This window comes from Siphateles boraxobius, unplaced genomic scaffold (genome assembly GCF_051911475.1).
Source record: "Siphateles boraxobius isolate OS27281-9 unplaced genomic scaffold, OSU_SipBor_1 103, whole genome shotgun sequence".
Lineage (NCBI taxonomy): Eukaryota > Metazoa > Chordata > Actinopteri > Cypriniformes > Leuciscidae > Siphateles > Siphateles boraxobius.
This window is the reverse complement of record NW_027508704.1, coordinates 1,131,605-1,148,844: the sequence shown is the minus strand read 5'-3', so window position 1 is coordinate 1,148,844 and position 17,240 is coordinate 1,131,605. Positions and strand designations below refer to the sequence as shown.

At 43.4% G+C, this 17,240-nt stretch overlaps 1 protein-coding gene across 4 annotated transcripts in view; it reads left to right on the top strand.

Annotated features, from left to right (window-relative positions):
- Positions 1–17,240, top strand: part of LOC143753264 (uncharacterized) — an 84,700-nt gene that overhangs the window by 21,258 nt on the left and 46,202 nt on the right. For 2 of the 4 annotated variants that reach the window (XM_077245662.1, XM_077245663.1), the window contains exons 2-14: positions 2,426–2,503; positions 2,826–3,065; positions 3,191–3,451; positions 8,520–8,759; positions 8,884–9,144; positions 9,523–9,762; positions 9,854–10,186; positions 11,737–11,850; positions 12,661–12,794; positions 13,625–13,753; positions 14,916–15,113; positions 15,329–15,469; positions 16,461–16,721. In XM_077245662.1, coding sequence (XP_077101777.1) covers positions 2,426–2,503; positions 2,826–3,065; positions 3,191–3,451; positions 8,520–8,759; positions 8,884–9,144; positions 9,523–9,762; positions 9,854–10,186; positions 11,737–11,850; positions 12,661–12,794; positions 13,625–13,753; positions 14,916–15,113; positions 15,329–15,469; positions 16,461–16,721 — 2,630 coding nt within the window. The remainder of the gene's footprint in view (positions 1–2,425; positions 2,504–2,825; positions 3,066–3,190; positions 3,452–8,519; positions 8,760–8,883; positions 9,145–9,522; positions 9,763–9,853; positions 10,187–11,736; positions 11,851–12,660; positions 12,795–13,624; positions 13,754–14,915; positions 15,114–15,328; positions 15,470–16,460; positions 16,722–17,240) is intronic. The other 2 variants (XM_077245665.1, XM_077245664.1) reach the window with 2 other exon arrangements.

The following is a 17,240-nucleotide window of genomic DNA, read 5'->3' as shown; positions in this document are numbered from 1 at the left end:
GTTTCTCACTGCCCTGTTCAACCGATTCCCGCACTACTTTTAATCTCGTGGCGCTCAATGTTCTCTCACCTGGGAAAATCATGATATTTGATTAAACTTTTCAATACCCTGCATACATTTTCTCCCCGTAATTCTTTCAGCATTTGACAGAAAACCGGTGTATTAAATTTGGCAAGCTTGTTTTGAGATTTCCCCATACTGTCTGTTTTCTGTTTTCCGTGGATTTACGTTTGACGCTCGTCTAATAATGAGTGGCCTTTGGAATTAAAATATCCCACATCATCACTTTCACTTCACCATACCTAGAGATTGGCATGGGGAACTTTACATAAGATCATCTCTCAATGCAAATCATACCAGCTATTAGCCTAACTTAAATAACACCATGCTAATCTCTAGATATGATGAAGGGAATGTGATGATGTGGGGCTTTTTTTAATTCCAGAGGCCAAGGGAACTTTATCAGGATGCATAGTATCCTGGATCCATGAAATAACTGGCCTTTAAAAATAAAAATCTGCCTGTCTCTATGGGAATTTAACATAGGGGTGTCCTGACTTATGCAACCTGTATTTTAAGGAAGAACATTTATTTATTTACAACACATTATTCATTCACAAAGAAAATTGGTATCCTTAAAGGTTGGATTTTTTCTCATTTTTTAAATTAAGGCATTAAGATCAATTTCCAAAAGATCATTTTTTATTCCTCTTTTTAGTCAACTTTAGCATGGGTGTGTTCACTTATGCTAGGCACCGTATATGGGGGCGAAGCACAGCTACTTGGGCGCAGTTTACTACTTTTTAATTTACTTTTTAGTTTGCCACTTAGTTTGTGACGTCAGAAACAGCAGCAATTTCAAACCGTGTTTTTGAGACTGTCTTTGGTTCACTGCAGTTTTAAGGAGAAAATACTCAGCAATGCTGTCAACTTATGAATTTACACATGGTTTGTCTTAAAGCATATTAAAACCACCACATAGACATATAACAACAACAAAAGCTGGATAAAGCAATGTTCAGACTCCTGGTGAAGAAAGGAGACGGGGTTGGCTTGTGGAGACTGCGGGTCTTTATTGACAAATCAAAAAATAAACAAACTCAGGGATGCGCCCACTGCGCTGTGTGATCGTAGCTACTCAATCTGCTGCTCTCAGCTGTCACTCAATTGACCCTTCGCTAAGCCACGCCCGAAAACCGCCACTGGCCAATCATGTCTTAGCAACCGTAACTAGGCGCGGGAGGTCTGGCAAGCTTTCGAGCAAGGGAAACATGCCGAAGCGTTGTGCGTATGGATTGTGCTAATCTGATACCCGGTATCCTAAAAGTTTGGATGGGGAGTGTAATTTTTTTCCTTCCCGACAATCTAAAAGCCAAGGTGAGATATTATGTGCGTGGATCAAGCAGTTTGGAGACCCCATTCACAACTAAGTGTCGACAGGATTAACATAAACACATATTGCTTGGAAGTTGGAAATAATGACGGTTCTTTGTTCATAATGCACATGTTTTAACGTAAAATAAGACGTTTAAAGACAAGAGGGAGGCTCACTGACATACTTTAAAATATATTTCAGCATTTTGTTAATCAACGGCCTAACTACCCCTGAGTAACTTTAACCCAATCTGATCGCGGCTCTCCCGGTGTTAGTGTTTGTTATTCCACAAGATTTATGGATAAACTGTTTGATTTATAATTATTAGATTAGTTTCACACAACATAGCTGTTCCTCGATTCGTGTGTTTCCCATGTGAATGGTCAGCGTATGAGGCGCTGCTGCTGCGACTATAGCTTTAGCTTCAATTTTTATGAAATTATTCTCTAATCGGTTGCATATTATGTCGTGGATATATCCCTCCAATGCACACTGCAGTCCCTTATGTCTTGCTCTCTCAGATATTTCACATTTTCGCCAAAAATGACTAGTTATCTCATTGGGAATGTCTGACAACGGTGCATACACACTGTAATAGATGTGCTAGACGCGAAAGCTTGACAGGCGTAGCAACATTAACTAAGGAGGGCGGGGCTTAGCGAAGGGTCAATTCGTTCCTCGCGCTCTCCGCTCTCGGCGTTCTCTTTCCACTTTCACTTTCTCGCTGCTTACAGTTGACGCATTGATCACCCGCAGATCTCCACTGGTCTCTCTCTCACTGGTTCCCGCTTGCCAGTGGCTTTTATGCTCCCCCCCGGCAATCACTGCAAACGAGATCAGGTGTTCGTCATTTTGCACTTGACCTACTTACGTGCTGCTGAACATCGCTGAACCACGCCCCCTCGCCACACTGGATTTTTCACCATAGGGGGACTTTTAAGAATTGATTTTTTATCCCCTAAGGAAAAGTTGGCTGTCAATGATTATTTAATTTTTGAGGCAAACAAAAAACGTTTTACTCTCAGTAATGTTTGTACCTGTTTTTTACAGATATAAATATGGACAATGGGCCTGAGAAAGACATTTGTAAGAAAGTCCTCTTTCACAAGAAAAACAAAGTTCCTACAGGTACTGATTTCACATTATTTGCAACTTCTAGATCCATTAATTCCATTTTTGTAGCTGTTTTGTACAGGATAATTTCTCAACCACAGATTACACCTATAAAAAACTGAAGTAGCAAAATTGGATGGATTTTGATTCTTGTTTTAGTTACACAGGGAAACATCAACACTATTTTGAATCTGTTTTTACCCTCCCCGTAATTTACTACCAGATTAAACTGAGTAGGATTTCCAGTGGCCGAATCTCCTGTTATAATATAAAGTACTGTCAGGAAAGCCATCTTCAAATATATCTTACACTATCCTGATAGTCATATATTTTACAGGTGAAGACATTGAAAAGAGATGCAAAGATGTCGTGGAGTTGGTGAAAAGCTACCAGGAAGGCATTCCCCTTTCAAAATTAGCAGAGTTTTATAGTAGGGTGTATGGGAGACCTATGAGAAAGAAAGAATTAGGGTTCTCCTCAATAGCAGATTTCATTGACTCTCTCAGCCAAGAGCTGTACGTGGAAAATGGGCAAATCTACTACAAGAGTGCCATGGCTGAAGCTTCAACACCCACAGGTAATTTGTCAACTTAAAAGGCTCAAATAAATACAATAGAATTAAGGGTTATTCACTTTCATGTGGTTCTCATATATGTTTTGTATGCTTTTTCTCTTTTTTTTATATTGATGGGATTTCTAAAGACGTCGTGGAGCTGGTTAAGGATCCCCCAAAAGCCGTTCCTACGAAGAAAAATTTTAAGAAAGTAATCAAGACAGTGAAAAAACACCCTCAAGGAATTCCTCTTGATAAATTAGCAGAGATCTTTGCTCAGAGGTATAAACAAGTCCTTTTGCCTGCTGAACTTGGTTTCCCGTCCATGGAAACGCTTGTGGCCTCTCTTAGCAAGGATCTTACGCTGAAAAATGGTGTGATCTTTCACAAGAAAAACAAAGTTCTTACAGGTACTGATTTCACATTATATGCAACTTCTAGATCCATTCATTCCATTTTTGTAGCTGTTTTGTAAAGGATAATTTCTGAAGCACAGATAAAATCTATAAAAAAAACTGAAGTAGTAGATGTTTCATATATTCTGAAAACATGAATACAAATCATCCAGACACTTAAATGGATGTTGATTCTTGTTCCCTTTCGTTGTCACCCAGAGTTACGTCGAATGTCGACGAATGGGGTTTCGCTTAGAAAGCCAACCAACTTCGAGTATTACAAAACGAGCCAATGGCAAAGAAATGCCATGGGTCTGCAGAATTTGCATAGCGTAACACCGCCCTACCTCGTGGGTATAAAAGGAGGACGCTGGCAACATGCAGATATGTTTTCGCTTCGGAGCCAAGTTTAATTCTTCACTCCTTAAGCCATCTCTGATTTTGTCAGCTTCTTTCGAGACGAGCAAACTCTCCAGTGTTGGTGTGACGGTGATCTCCCGGCGAGTGCACAGTTCCTGCTTATCTGTGCGTGGTTTGCCAGTGAGTGTGTTTCTCTGTGGGCACTTCAGCACTCGAGTCTTTCTCTCACAAAAGAGCTTGCACGCGCCACGTCTTTTTAAAGATGCCTCGCCCGTGCACTTCTGATTGTGGTCGACTTGTATCTGACTCTGATGGGCACGAGCGCTGTCTAGTGTGTTTGGGCATTGATCACGCTAGAGCAGCGCTCGTGGATGAGTCATGTTCTCTCTGTGGGAACATGACCATCGCAACAATACGATTGAGACTCAATGACCTCGTAAGAGTGAAAACCCCCTCATCCACACCCCGATTTAGCGCCTCCACGATTGGCTCTACTTCGGCTGGTGGCCAGGGTGATCTGAGGGTGACTGTGTGGAACAAAGCGCCGACTATCTGTCCGTGCCCCACAGCACCTTCCTCAGTGTTGCAACCTGCGAGTGTTCAGGGGATTGCCGCGGGACCATCTTCGGGTGCCCCGCGGGTTTCCTTTGGCGCTCCAGAGGAAGACGCGATGTCGATTGCAGCATCACAAGGCGACTCTGAGTCATCTGGAAGTGACGACTCGTCACAGCTGCCACCTTCGGGTGTGAATACGGCTGTGGCTCAGTCTGATCCAGAGATGACGGCCATGCTTTCCCGGGCGGCCGCGAGCATCGGTTTAGAGTGGACCCCTCCACCCTGTCCTGCGCGCGCGCGGCTGGACGATTGGTTTTTGGGTGCAGCTGCTGGTTCCCGTCCTCAGCCGGCCCCAATACCTTTCTTCCCGTATGTGCATGATGCAATCTCGAAGTCCTTGAAGACTCCCATGTCTTCTTCGGACCGCTCGTTGATTTCATCCACCTTTCCTCCCCTCGATGGGGCAGCTGCCCATGGGTACACTGGGCTCCCCCCGGTTGAACGCTCTGTGGCGATGCAACTGTGTCCTCAGAGTGCTTCTTATCGTGGCGAGCCTAAGCACCCATCCAAAGCCTGTAGATTTTCGTCTACGTTAGTGTCGAAGTCTTACAGAGTGGCGGGACAGGCAGCTGCTTCTCTGCATGCCATGGCCACTCTGCAGGTCTACCAGGCCCAGATGCTAAGGGACATGCACGAGGGTAGGACAGACCTAGGGCTCTTCGATGAGCTGCACGCCGCCACGACCTCACTCTCCGGGCGACGAAGGTGACCGCACACTCCCTGGGTCTGGTGATGTCCACAGCCGTGGTCCAGGAGAGACATCTATGGCATCACATCCATTGCACATGGCTCCCCAGCCCGCGGTGGAGGCATCTGTTGTTACAACAACATGCCGGGAAGCTTGTTCCAGGGGCACTCCGTCCCGTAGAATTCTCTCCAGTCTCCATTCTCCCTCGACCCAGACCGTTCCTCTGGTTTGGTTTCGAGGGGCAGGCATATCAGTACGCGGTTCTCCCAATCGGGCTAGGCCTGTCTCTTCGCGTCTTCACGAAGGTCGTCGAGGCAGCCCTTGTTCCCCTACGGGAACACGGGGTTCGCATCCTGAACTATCTCGACGACTGGCTGATTCTAGCTCACTCTCGGGACCAGGTTTGCGAACACAGGGACCTAGTGCTCTGGGAACAAGCTTGTCTGGGCTTTCGTGTCAACTGGAAAAAGAGCAAACTTTGCCCTGTGCAGAGGATCTGTTTTCTCGGTATGGATATCGACTCGGTCGCCATGTCCGCGCAGCTTACAAGCGAGCGCTCGCAGTCACTGCTGACTTGCCTGAGACAATTCGAGGGCAAGAGTGCGGTTCCACTGAAACTTTTTCAGAGGCTCCTGGGGCATATGGCATCTGCAGCGGCGGCAACGCCGCTCGGATTGCTTCGCCCGCCACCTTCCGAACTGCCGTCAGACCTTCACCCCGTGGTCGAACCCCAGTTTTCTAAGGGCCGGAGTGCCCCTGGAAGGAGCTTCCCGGCATGTTGTTGTAACGACAGATGCCTCCACCGCGGGCTGGGGCGACATGTGCAATCGACGTGCTGCCGCGGGTTCCTGGACTGGACCCCAGCGCCTATGGCACGTCAATTGCCTCGAGTTGCTGGCTGTACGTCTTGCTCTGTGGCCGGGCCGTGCTCAAGAATCAACACGTACTAGTCCGATCAGACAATACCGCCACTGTAGCGTACATCAACCGTCAACGTGGTCTACACTCTCTCGCCGTATGTCGTAACTCGCCCGCCACCTCCTCATATGGAGTCAGAAGCATCTGAGGTCGCTTCATGCCATTTATATCCCCGGAGCCCTGAACTGTGCAGCCGATGAGCTCTCACGGCTTCAGCCCCTCCAGGGAGATTGGCGACTCCATCCCCAGTCAGTTCAGCTGATTTGGGACCAGTTCGGGGACGCACAGATAGATCTGTTTGCCTCTGACGACTCAACCCTATGGCACCCTCATCCCGATCTTTGGAACCTCAACGTGTGGCTCCTGGACGGGACGAGGCAGGTTTGAGTATTCTACCACCTGGGGTAGTGGCTAACATCACTTCCGCTACAGCGTCGTCCACGAGACACGCCTATGTGTTGAAGTGGAACCTCTTCGTCAACTGGTGCTCTTTTCACCGAGAAGACCCCCGGAGATGTTCGATCAGTGTCGTGCTTTCCTTCCTTCAAGAAGGGTTGGAGCGAAGGCTGTCTCCCTCCACCCTGAAAGTCTTTGTTGCCGCTATTGCCGCACACCATGATCCAATCGAAGGTAAGTCTGTGGGGAAGAATGACCTGATCATCAGGTTCCTGAGAGGAGCGAGGAGAGTGAATCCTCCTCGCCCTCCTCTCGTCCAGGAGGAGGTTCTAACTGCCCTGCAGAGTGCTCCCTTTGAGCCTTTGCAATCAGTGGAGCTTATGTTCCTGTCAATGAAGACAGCGCTCCTGGTTGCATTGGCCTCCATCAAGAGGGTAGAGGACCTGCACTTATTCTCCGTTGACGAAGCGTGCCTGGAATTCAGGCCGGCCTACTCTCACGTGATCCTGAGACCCCGGCTTGGATATGTGCCCAAGGTTCCTACCACTCCTTTCCGGGACCAGGTGGTGAACCTGCAAGCGCTGCCCCTGGAGGAGGCAGACCCAGCCTTGGCACTGCTCTTCCAGTACGCGCTCTGCGAACCTATGTAGACAGAATGCAGTGTTTCAGGACCTCAGACCAGCTCTTTGTCTGTTATGGTGGGAAGCTGAAGGGAAAGGCTCTCTCCAAGCAAAGGTTGTCTCACTGGATAGTGGATGCCATTGCTTTGGCATACCAGCAGCAAGGTCAACTGTGCCCCCTTGGTGTGACTGCCCACTCCACCCGCCCACCCAGTGTGGCGTCCTCTTGGGCTCTAGCGCATGGCGCCTCGCTAACAGATATCTGCAGAGCTGCAGGCTGGGTGACACCTAAGACATTCGCCAGATTATACAATCGCCGAGTGGAGCCAGTGTCCTCTCATGTACTCGCTTCAACCAGCTAGTACTGGACCCGCTCAGGTGTCTTCGCTTGCTCTCCATTCCCCCCTGTACTGGATATGTGTGATATTCTCCTCATGTGAGCTTCCCCGAAAGCCCTGAGTTCCTCCAGCACTCCTGACGTCGGCACCAGTGTCTTTGCCTGCGCGTCGGCTAGGTGCCTCCCGTGTGCATGGTCCCTCCCCTGAGCGACCCTCACATGTGTATTTCCAATGAAAGCCTCTCTGAGCATGTGTCTTTCCCTTGGCAAGCCACCTTGCCACCCCTGGGGTTGAAATATTCCACCTGCGGCTGGACACCCCAGTGTTTTCCATATGCATCCCTCCGGGTCATATGTGTATTCTCTAAGCCCAGCCCCCCCCCCCCCCCCTTCTGGGTTAGCAATAATTGCATATTTCCTCTAAAGCTATGGGATATGCTCCCCAGTGTACCTTGGTATTCCTGTGCTAAATAGGAGTCCTTCGTCCGTGCCAGACTCACGACAGGGATCTCAGATTTACGCAGGGCACTGGAAGACAGCCGAGAAGGTGGCGTGATTAGACTGGTAATCCCATTCGTCGTCATCCAACGTTACTAGGAGTGACAACGAAAGGGAACGTCTCGGTTACGCATGTAACCCTCGTTCCCTGAGTAACGGAGACGTTACGTCTGCCTTCCACTTTCCGCTGTACCGCGGGGATCGCCTGAGCGCAGTCTTGGCTCCTCAGCGAAGAAACATATCTGCATGTTGCCAGCGTCCTCCTTTTATACCCACGAGGTAGGGTGGTGTTACGCTATGCAAATTCCGCAGACCCATGGCATTTCTTTGCCATTGGCTCGTTTTGAAATACTCGAAGTTGATAGGCTTTCTAAGCAAAACCCCATTCGTCGTCATCCGACGTAACGTCTCCGTTCCCTACTCAGGGAACCGAGGGTTACATACATAAGCGAGACGTTTTCGTTAAACAGGGAAACATCAACACTATTTTAATGTGTTTGTACCCTTTCCCGAGCTGTGTGTATTTACTACCGGATTAAACTTAGTAGGATTTTCAGTGGCCGAATCTCCTGTTATAATATAAAGTACTGTCAGGGAAGCTCTCTTCAAATATCTTACATTATCCTGATAGTGCTGTCATATATTTTACAGGTGAAGACTTTGAAAAGAGATGCAGAGATGTCGTGGAGTTGGTGAAAAGCTACCAGGAAGGCATTCTTCTTTCAAAATTAGCAGAGTTTTATAATAAGGCGTATGGGAGATCTATGAAAATGAAACAATTAGGGTTCTCCTCAATGGCAGATTTCATTGACTCTCTCAGCCAAGAGCTGTACGTGGAAAATGGGCAAATCTACTACAAGAGTGCCATGGCTGAAGCTTCAACACATACAGGTAATTTATCAACTTAAAAGGCTCAAATAAATACAATAGAATAAAGGGTTATTAACTCTCATGTGGTTCTCATATTTGTTTTGTATGCTTTTTCTCTTTTTTCATATTGATGGGATTTCTAAAGACGTCGTGGAGCTGGTTAAGGATCCCCCAAAAGCCGTTCCTACGAAGGACATTTTTAAGAAAGTAATCAAGACAGTGAAAAAACACACTCAAGGAATTCCTCTTGATAAATTAGCAGAGATCTTTGCTCAGAGGTATAAACAAGTCCTTTTGCCTGCTGAACTTGGTTTCCCGTCCATGGAAACGCTTGTGGCCTCTCTTAGCAAGGATCTTACACTGAAAGATGGTGTGATCTTTCACAAGAAAAACAAAGTTCTTACAGGTACTGATTTCAAATTATATGCAACTTCTAGATCCATTCATTCCATTTTTGTAGCTGTTTTGTAAAGGATAATTTCTCAAGCACAGATTAAATCTATAAAAAAAACTGAAGTAGTGGATGTTTCCTATATTCGGAAAACATTAATACAAATCATCCAGACACTTAAATGGATGTTGATTCTTGTTTTCATTACACAGGGAAACATCAACACTATTTTAAAGTGTTTGTACCCTTTCCCAAGCTGTGTGTATTTACTACCGGATTAAACTTAGTAGGATTTTCAGTGGCCGAATCTCCTGTTATAATATAAAGTACTATCAGGGAAGGCCTCTTCAGATATCTTACATTATCCTGATAGTACTGTCATATATTTTACAGGTGAAGACTTTGAAAAGAGATGCAAAGATGTCGTGGAGTTGGTAAAAATCTACCGGGAAGGCATTCCCCTTTCAAAATTACCAACGTTTTATAATAAGGCGTATGGGAGATCTATGAAAATGAAACAATTAGGGTTCTCCTCAATAGCAGATTTCGTTGACTCTCTCAGCCAAGAGCTGTACGTGGAAAATGGGCAAATCTACTACAGGAGTGCCATGGCTGAAGCTTCAACACCCACAGGTAATTTGTCAACTTGTATGGCTCAAATAAATACAATAAAATAAAGGGTTATTCACTCTCATCTGGTTCTCATGTATGTTTTTTTTTATAGTTTTCTCAGCACCGGTGCACATTGATGGGGTTTATAATGACGTTGTGGAGCTCGTTAAGGGAAATCCTAGAGGCATTCCTCTTAGGTTGTTGTCTATATTCTTCAGTCAGGAGTATCAGCGTAACCTCAAAGTCTCAGACCTTGGTTTTAGCTCAATCACCTCTTTCATTGATTCTCTGAGTGATGAGCTTTTGGTGGAGAACGAGAGAATCTTCCATAAGAATCACAGAAGAGTCCCAACACCTGCAATCCCACCAACAGTGAACTACTACCCAAGCCCTACGAATCAATCCCTGAAAGCAGGTTTATTGGGAGATTACTATGCTCAAAGAGGTAGTGAAATAACGCAAGAGGATCTGATAGATAAAGTTAAAGAGGTTATAAGAAAGTTTCCAGCTGCATTAGTGAACTGGAGAATGGCTACTCCCTCTTAAACCCGGGACACACCGAACCGACGCCAAAGAACTAGCGCTGATGGCTGATGAAAGCCATCTTTTTTTCAAAAGCTGCACTTTATAAATACACACCAAGAGAACTACAGGCAACTGTCAGCCATCATGCGCGTTCTGCGCCTGCATGTAAATGAGACAACTGTCTATTTCTGCAGATATATTCATCTATATTCGTCATTCCTAAAGGGAAACCGACGCTGCAGATACACAAACCATAACTAGCTCATCGTTTTGAATATCAATCCTGCTAAACAGAGCCGTCGCAAGGGCTGTGCAAACTATGCAACCACACAGGGCCTCGCGCCACTAGGGGGCCTCGCAATCCTGCCGTTTTTTGTTTTTTTTCCCAACATATTAAGCGGGTTTTTCATAGGTCTGTAATCTCCCAGTCGATTTATTGGTCGATACGTTCTGGATCAACCAAAAGTCTGATTGGTCGATTTTTTGACGTGTTAATTTCATCAGGTAGAAAGCACTAATTGCTAACGGGGGTGTTTTCGAATCACCCCTGTTTCACAGGTAACAGCCTGTCTTCAGAACACCCCCCTTCTTTACACTTTTTGGGGATTAGCCCAACCTACTGGAGACAGATTGAAGAAACTAGGCATTGGTATGGCTGTTTGCTGAATATTAATTTAATTGTGAGCGTTTAATTTACTGTCAGTCCTCCTTTACCATCTCAAATACATCGGCAGTGTGGCAGCATTTTACGAAAATAGATAACGGAAAAAAAGTCGAATGCAAAATTTGCAAGCAACAGTTTGCATATCACAGCTTGACTACAAACATGGCATATCACCTAAAAACGGTGAGCTAACTTGTCTGCGTTAGGTTACCCTGTCTGTTTTGAGTATAGGCTATATGAATGAACATATAAGAATTGGCATAAAACATAGGCCTCGCATTTCAAGTTCGCACAGGGCCTCGCACCCCACCTGTGACGGCACTGCTGCTAAACACTTTCTTTATTCCACTCCACTCATGTTAATATTAAAATATTCGCCAAGGAACACTCAGGTAAGATGACGTAACATAAGACCAGCCTTCTATCTGTAGCATTTTGACTTCTTTGCTCGCTGTTTTGCTATTATTCTCGTGCACTGATTTCCAACTCCAATCAGAGTTCCCTCTTTCACCGACGGCCCGGCCAAAACAAAAACCCGACAGTCTGACGTTGCCCAACGGCCGATCGTCGGCTTGGTGTGTCCCGGGCTTTATTTGGGTCAGCACTGCCGTTAAAAACGTACTCCGTTTGTCCAGTTGTAACAAGCAGAAGCAAAGTGCCTTGACAGTAAGAGTATATACATCTATATAGACAACTACATAAACTGTTCCTTGTTCTTAAAGGATCAGTTCACTTTCAAATTAAAATTAGACCATGATTTACTCTCCCTTAAGTCATCTTAGGTGTTTATGACATTCTTCTTTCAGACGAATACAATCGTGGAATTATAATAAAAAATATCCTGGCTCTTCCAAGTTTTATGGCAGTGGATTGCAACCAACAGATTGAAGCTCAAAAACGTGCATCGGTCCATCATAAAAGTAAGTACATTTTATTTATAAAGCACATTTAAACATAGCAGAGCTATCCAAAGTGCTGAACATAGTCATGAAAAATAAATAAATAAAAACACAGAAACATAAAACCAAACAAAAACAAACATTGAAACAGCGATATTAAGTATCAAAATGCCAGAGAATAGAGATACGTTTTCAATTATGATTTAAAAATGTAAATGGAAGGTGCAAGGCGTATGTCCATAAAAGTGCATGTGTCCATCATAAAAGTGCATCTGTCTATCATAAAAGTGCTCCACACAGCACCAGGGGTTAATAAAGGCTTTCTGAAGCAAAACGATTCGTTTGTAAGAAAAATATTCATATTTAACACGTTACAAAGTAAAATTCTAGCTTCCGGCCAAACAGCCATACGCAGTCTCTACTTACACCTAAAGCACAACTTACAAACTTGTGACATAAGAAGTAGCGTAGAGCAATATGTAGTGTAAATAGTGTGTCACATTTCTTGCATGAGGCTTTAAATATTAATATTTTTCTTACACAAACTCATCGTTTTGATTCAGAAGGTTTTTATTAACCCCTGGAGCCACGTGAACTTCATTTATGATGTACAGATGCACGTTTTTGAGCTTCAATCTGTTGGTTGCAATCCACTGCGATTATAAAACTTGGAAGAGCCAGGATATTTTTTTTATACAACTCAACGATTGTATTCATTTGAAAGAAGAATTTCATAAACACCTAAGATGGCTTGAGGGAGAGTAAATCATGGTCTAATTTTCATTTGAAAGTGAACTACTCTTTTAAGTCTTTAAAAACACATTGTTGCAGCAGAAGCCTTGCTGGAATGTGAAAACATTGTTGGGAGATGGAGAAAGCCCATGAGCTCAAGCAAAGTGAACAGTTTGGCAAAGGACGTCATGAGAGCCCTTTCAGCCGAAGGAGAGCATGTGACCATCGAGAGGGTTTGTGTCTTGGGAAATTATCCAGACCTTAATTCTGGGCGGTATGACCAACAATGTATATCACGGTATTTTTCAAAATTATACCTGATTCATGGTATATGATGGTGTATTTTTTTTTCTTTCAAGCATGACTAGGTGTTAACCACATTTTCTACTGAGTGAGAGAGGAAATACTGCAGTAGATTTACTTAGAATGCCCTATTTTACTGACATGAGTGAATATTGTAGAAAAATTCCACACTTAGTAGCCACACAAAAATGATGCTGCTTACAAAGAGGTCCAGCAGGAGGCGCTGTAGGAACGGCAGAAACAGTGGTTTCTAATAAACGCTAAGAAAGATAAAGAAAGATTAAATGAAAATAACATAGAAAATTTTCTAAAGACTGTCATTTACCTTCAAATACAATCATATGAAAAACACCCGCGCCGCGTTTTGACTTTGAAACGTGCAGTGCTCATGTTTATTCAAGATGTCAAAGCCTTTTGGAAAATTTATTTTTGGCGAGAAGTGTTGATAATGGGAACCAATGTATGGGAAACACTGTAATATAATTTGACAGCTATCAATTATAGTTTAACCTGTCCATCTTCATACAGCTGTGCATCACCAGTGCAACAGTGAAAAGACCCTCTCAAACAGTGTCGCGACGCGTTCCCAACATTGTTTATGCGATCATACAACGGCATTGCGGTATATTAAAAATTCATAACAAAGATAAACACACCGGTATTCGGTATGAACCGGTATACCGCCCAGCACTATCCAGACCTATTTTGTGCACATCCGAATGTCAATACCATTACTACATTTTTTTTTCTATTGTCACAGGTAATAAGCAGAGTTTGCTCCCTTCTACAAGTGTCTACTTTAAAAGATTTGAATGTTGACGCTCTTCAGCATCTCCCCGCAGTGCAGGACCTTCAGCGCACCATCAAGGAGATCAATATGTACATTGAGGTATGAGGTCTATACAAAAGTCCCAGTGTAGGTTTGTGATGAGACTTGTCTCTGGGGTCTCATTTATAACTGTTGTGTCGCACAAAACAGGCCCTGAAAGAGCGTACGCCACTTCACACGTATTAGTTGTGATTTATAATAACAAACTTGACAGGAGAATGTGTAAGTACATTTGTAAATAAACTCTGAGACATGCGTATGAACATATGAGGCGACACCAATGGAGATCTGAGGAACTGACGGCAGATGAAGGAAAAACACTTTAATATTCATTATAAGTCCTAATCATAAACACAGTGCATGTTCACAATAACAGTTACATTAAAAAGCATAATTAAAATCACTTGTAGTTTGTTTAGAACTACTATACACTCACAGATACCTTCATAGGACCTGGGTACTCGGACAAACATAGCAACATCTCAAATATATCTCAGTGAAGTCTTGTAAATGAGGAAATTAGTGAAAAGCCTTGGATATGTGTGTGCGTTTTGGATAGAGCCTTCTCAGTCTCTTCGGAGAGCCCATTAAAATCTCTCTGAAGCTCGGACCTAGAGCCGGGGGGAATGTGTAGACTTGTCTGGCATCGCTCTGAGTGCCATAAAGTGTCGAAAGGACCATCTTCCCCAGACTTTTTGGCGCTGAGCTGGTTAATTATTAGACAGAGTCACAGTTTGCAGTTTAAGAAAACTTAGCAAAAATGTGTTCATTAACAATGTTGATTCCGCTTACACTAATCATGATTCATCCAGATGCATACGCTACATATACTATTTGATTTATTTAGGCAAGGATCGGCTACTACATGATTTTTAGCAATGTAATGTGACCACATCTGTATCTCATTATTTCCTAATGTCTTGTACCGTTAAACATGGTATCACGTGCATGAATATACATATGCAAATGATATGCAGATGAGGATTTGCATAATAAAACAAGGCGTTGTAGCCTCATATGGTTATTTCGGGGAGGATCTCAATCTTCCTCTGACTGGGGTTTATAAAGGGCATTTTCCGCAGGTTCTGGCGTACGCACGCTTTTTTAAGTCTGAATATTTTTGGGCGTACGCCATTTTTGGCTTTCGGGCGCACATACACTTTTAGTGAGCTTTATAAATGAGACACTTTGAGTTTACTTGATGTGTTTCTTTCCACGTCAGTCAGTGGAGGCGGTGTCTTGCGTGTGCACACTTTATGAACTGGGAAAGGCTCTGGCCAACCTGAAGAACAAGAAATGCTTCAAAGAACTCAATCTGGGCCCTCTCTGCAAGATCCCTCTGATCCACCGAATGTTCAAAATAGATCCAAATACTAAAGATGATGATGTACGTCAGATTTCAACTGTGGACATTCTTAGGGTAAGAATTAGCATTGAGAACAGCTTAGCATTGGCTGTGTTCTTGACCATTATTCAACATACCTATTGATTGAATAACTTTATTGTCCACAGGGGGAAATTCTTTTCCACAGCACTGCACTTGTTTAACACACACAACATAACCAATATAATACAGAGGGGGAAAAAAACATGCATCTGCGTTGACGTAACGCTATGGTTTTCTGCTTGCTTTAGAGTCTCAAAATGTTCCGGAGAAAAAGCCAGACACCTAGAATTGACCTTGCTGATTTCCTGAAGCATCTTGCAGACCATTATAGCTGCGGGTCGCCTTATGAACTCGGCATCAGAATCCAGAGTCTTGGGTTGCCCATTTCGGTAAGATTCACTATTGTTGTTGCCATTTTTTTGGGCAAACCCCCTTTCGGAAATCTCTGATTCGTTGTTGAGGGTTCAGTCTACAAATAGGGATGCACGATATATCGGCCACCATATCGTTATCGGCCGACATATGTTATCGGCCCGATAAGAAAATTTGGCAGATATATTAAAGCCGATAAATAACGCATTATTTCCTTCAGCTGAGACACTTCAGATGCGCACTGTTCAACATGATGGTTTTGAATTGCTTGAAATATGATTGAAATCACTTCAAAAAGGAAAATAGAGTAAAGTGCAACATGTGCATCGCAAGTCTGTCATATAAGCTACGTAAAATTATCATGAAAACATCATTATAATTGTGTGATTGGGACATGATGAGACACTTGTTTTTGTAATCAGTTTCACAAAAATTATGTAAAAATTTGGATTTACCTGCCAACATATCAGTTATCGGCTTTCAAATATATATAATTATCGGTATCGACCAAAATGTTCATATCGGTGCATTCTTTAGTGTAATGAATGACTTTTATGATGCTTTTACATTCTTTATGAAACACAAAGGCTTCGGTCCTCTTTGTTACTGCATGAAAAAGTCTTCAAATTTTCCCCTTTTGTGTTTTGTGCAAAATAGAAAGTAAAATGGATTATAATTGTTGGTTTGGGACATGGATTTTAATGGTGAGACTTTTGTTTTGTAATCAGTTTCTCAAAAATTAAGTTTGATTTAGATTTATCGGCCAATATATCGGTTATCGACTTTCATGTATAAATAATTATCGGTTATCGGTATCGCCCAAAATTTTCATATCGTGCATTCCTATCTACAAAGCATTGGAAATACATCCTTCAAGGATTTTCCAAAATTCTGGAACTGTGAAACTGTTGCGCTCTAAAATTCCCATCGATCTTAACCCAATGGTGGCATTTGTTGGGTCAGTACACAATATTGAAAAGACTTTATTTGCTCATGATGTGTGCTTAGACGTTGAATAAGGCAACGGCTTCTGAGTATTTCCTCATGGACAAGGCCAGAGAAACCATTCAGAGGGAGATTCAGGAGGAGGTGGATGCCAAAATGTTTACGATCAAGAAGTGCCTGCTGGATCCCACCCAAGGACCTGCGATCTACTCCCAGATGGGAAACTCCGAGCTTAGGAAAAAATATGCAAATATGACCGCCTCCGATGCAGTCATTGAAGTCTTCACCAACTCCGAAGGCGTCTTCAGTAAAGCTATGACGAAGGTGAGCAACTTATACACTGCAAAAAAGGCTTTTCTGACTTAGTATTTTTGTCTTCTTTCCAGTCCAAATATCTAAAAATTCTTAAATCAAGATGCATTTGCAAGATGCATGGAGTTGGGGTGGTGATGGCGCAGTGGATAAGACACATGCCTTTGGTGTGAGAGACCCGGGTTCGAATCCACTGTGAGACACCAATGTGTCCCTGAGCAAGACACTTAACCCCTAGTTGCTCCAGAGGCGTGCGACCTCTGACATATATAGCAATTGTAAGTCGCTTTGGATAAAAGCGTCAGCTAAATGAATAAATGTAAATGTAAATGCATTTAATAGGTGAGTAAAATGTAAAATATCATAAAATGATAAGATATTATGTCCTTTTTCCGGGGGAATTAATCAAAAATTATCTGCCAATGGGCTAAGAAAAATAATCTTAATTCAAACAGAAACAAGATTGTTTTTCTTACACCATTGGCTATGTAATATGTGTAAGGGTAAGACAGGTCAATTTAGCTCAAAAAT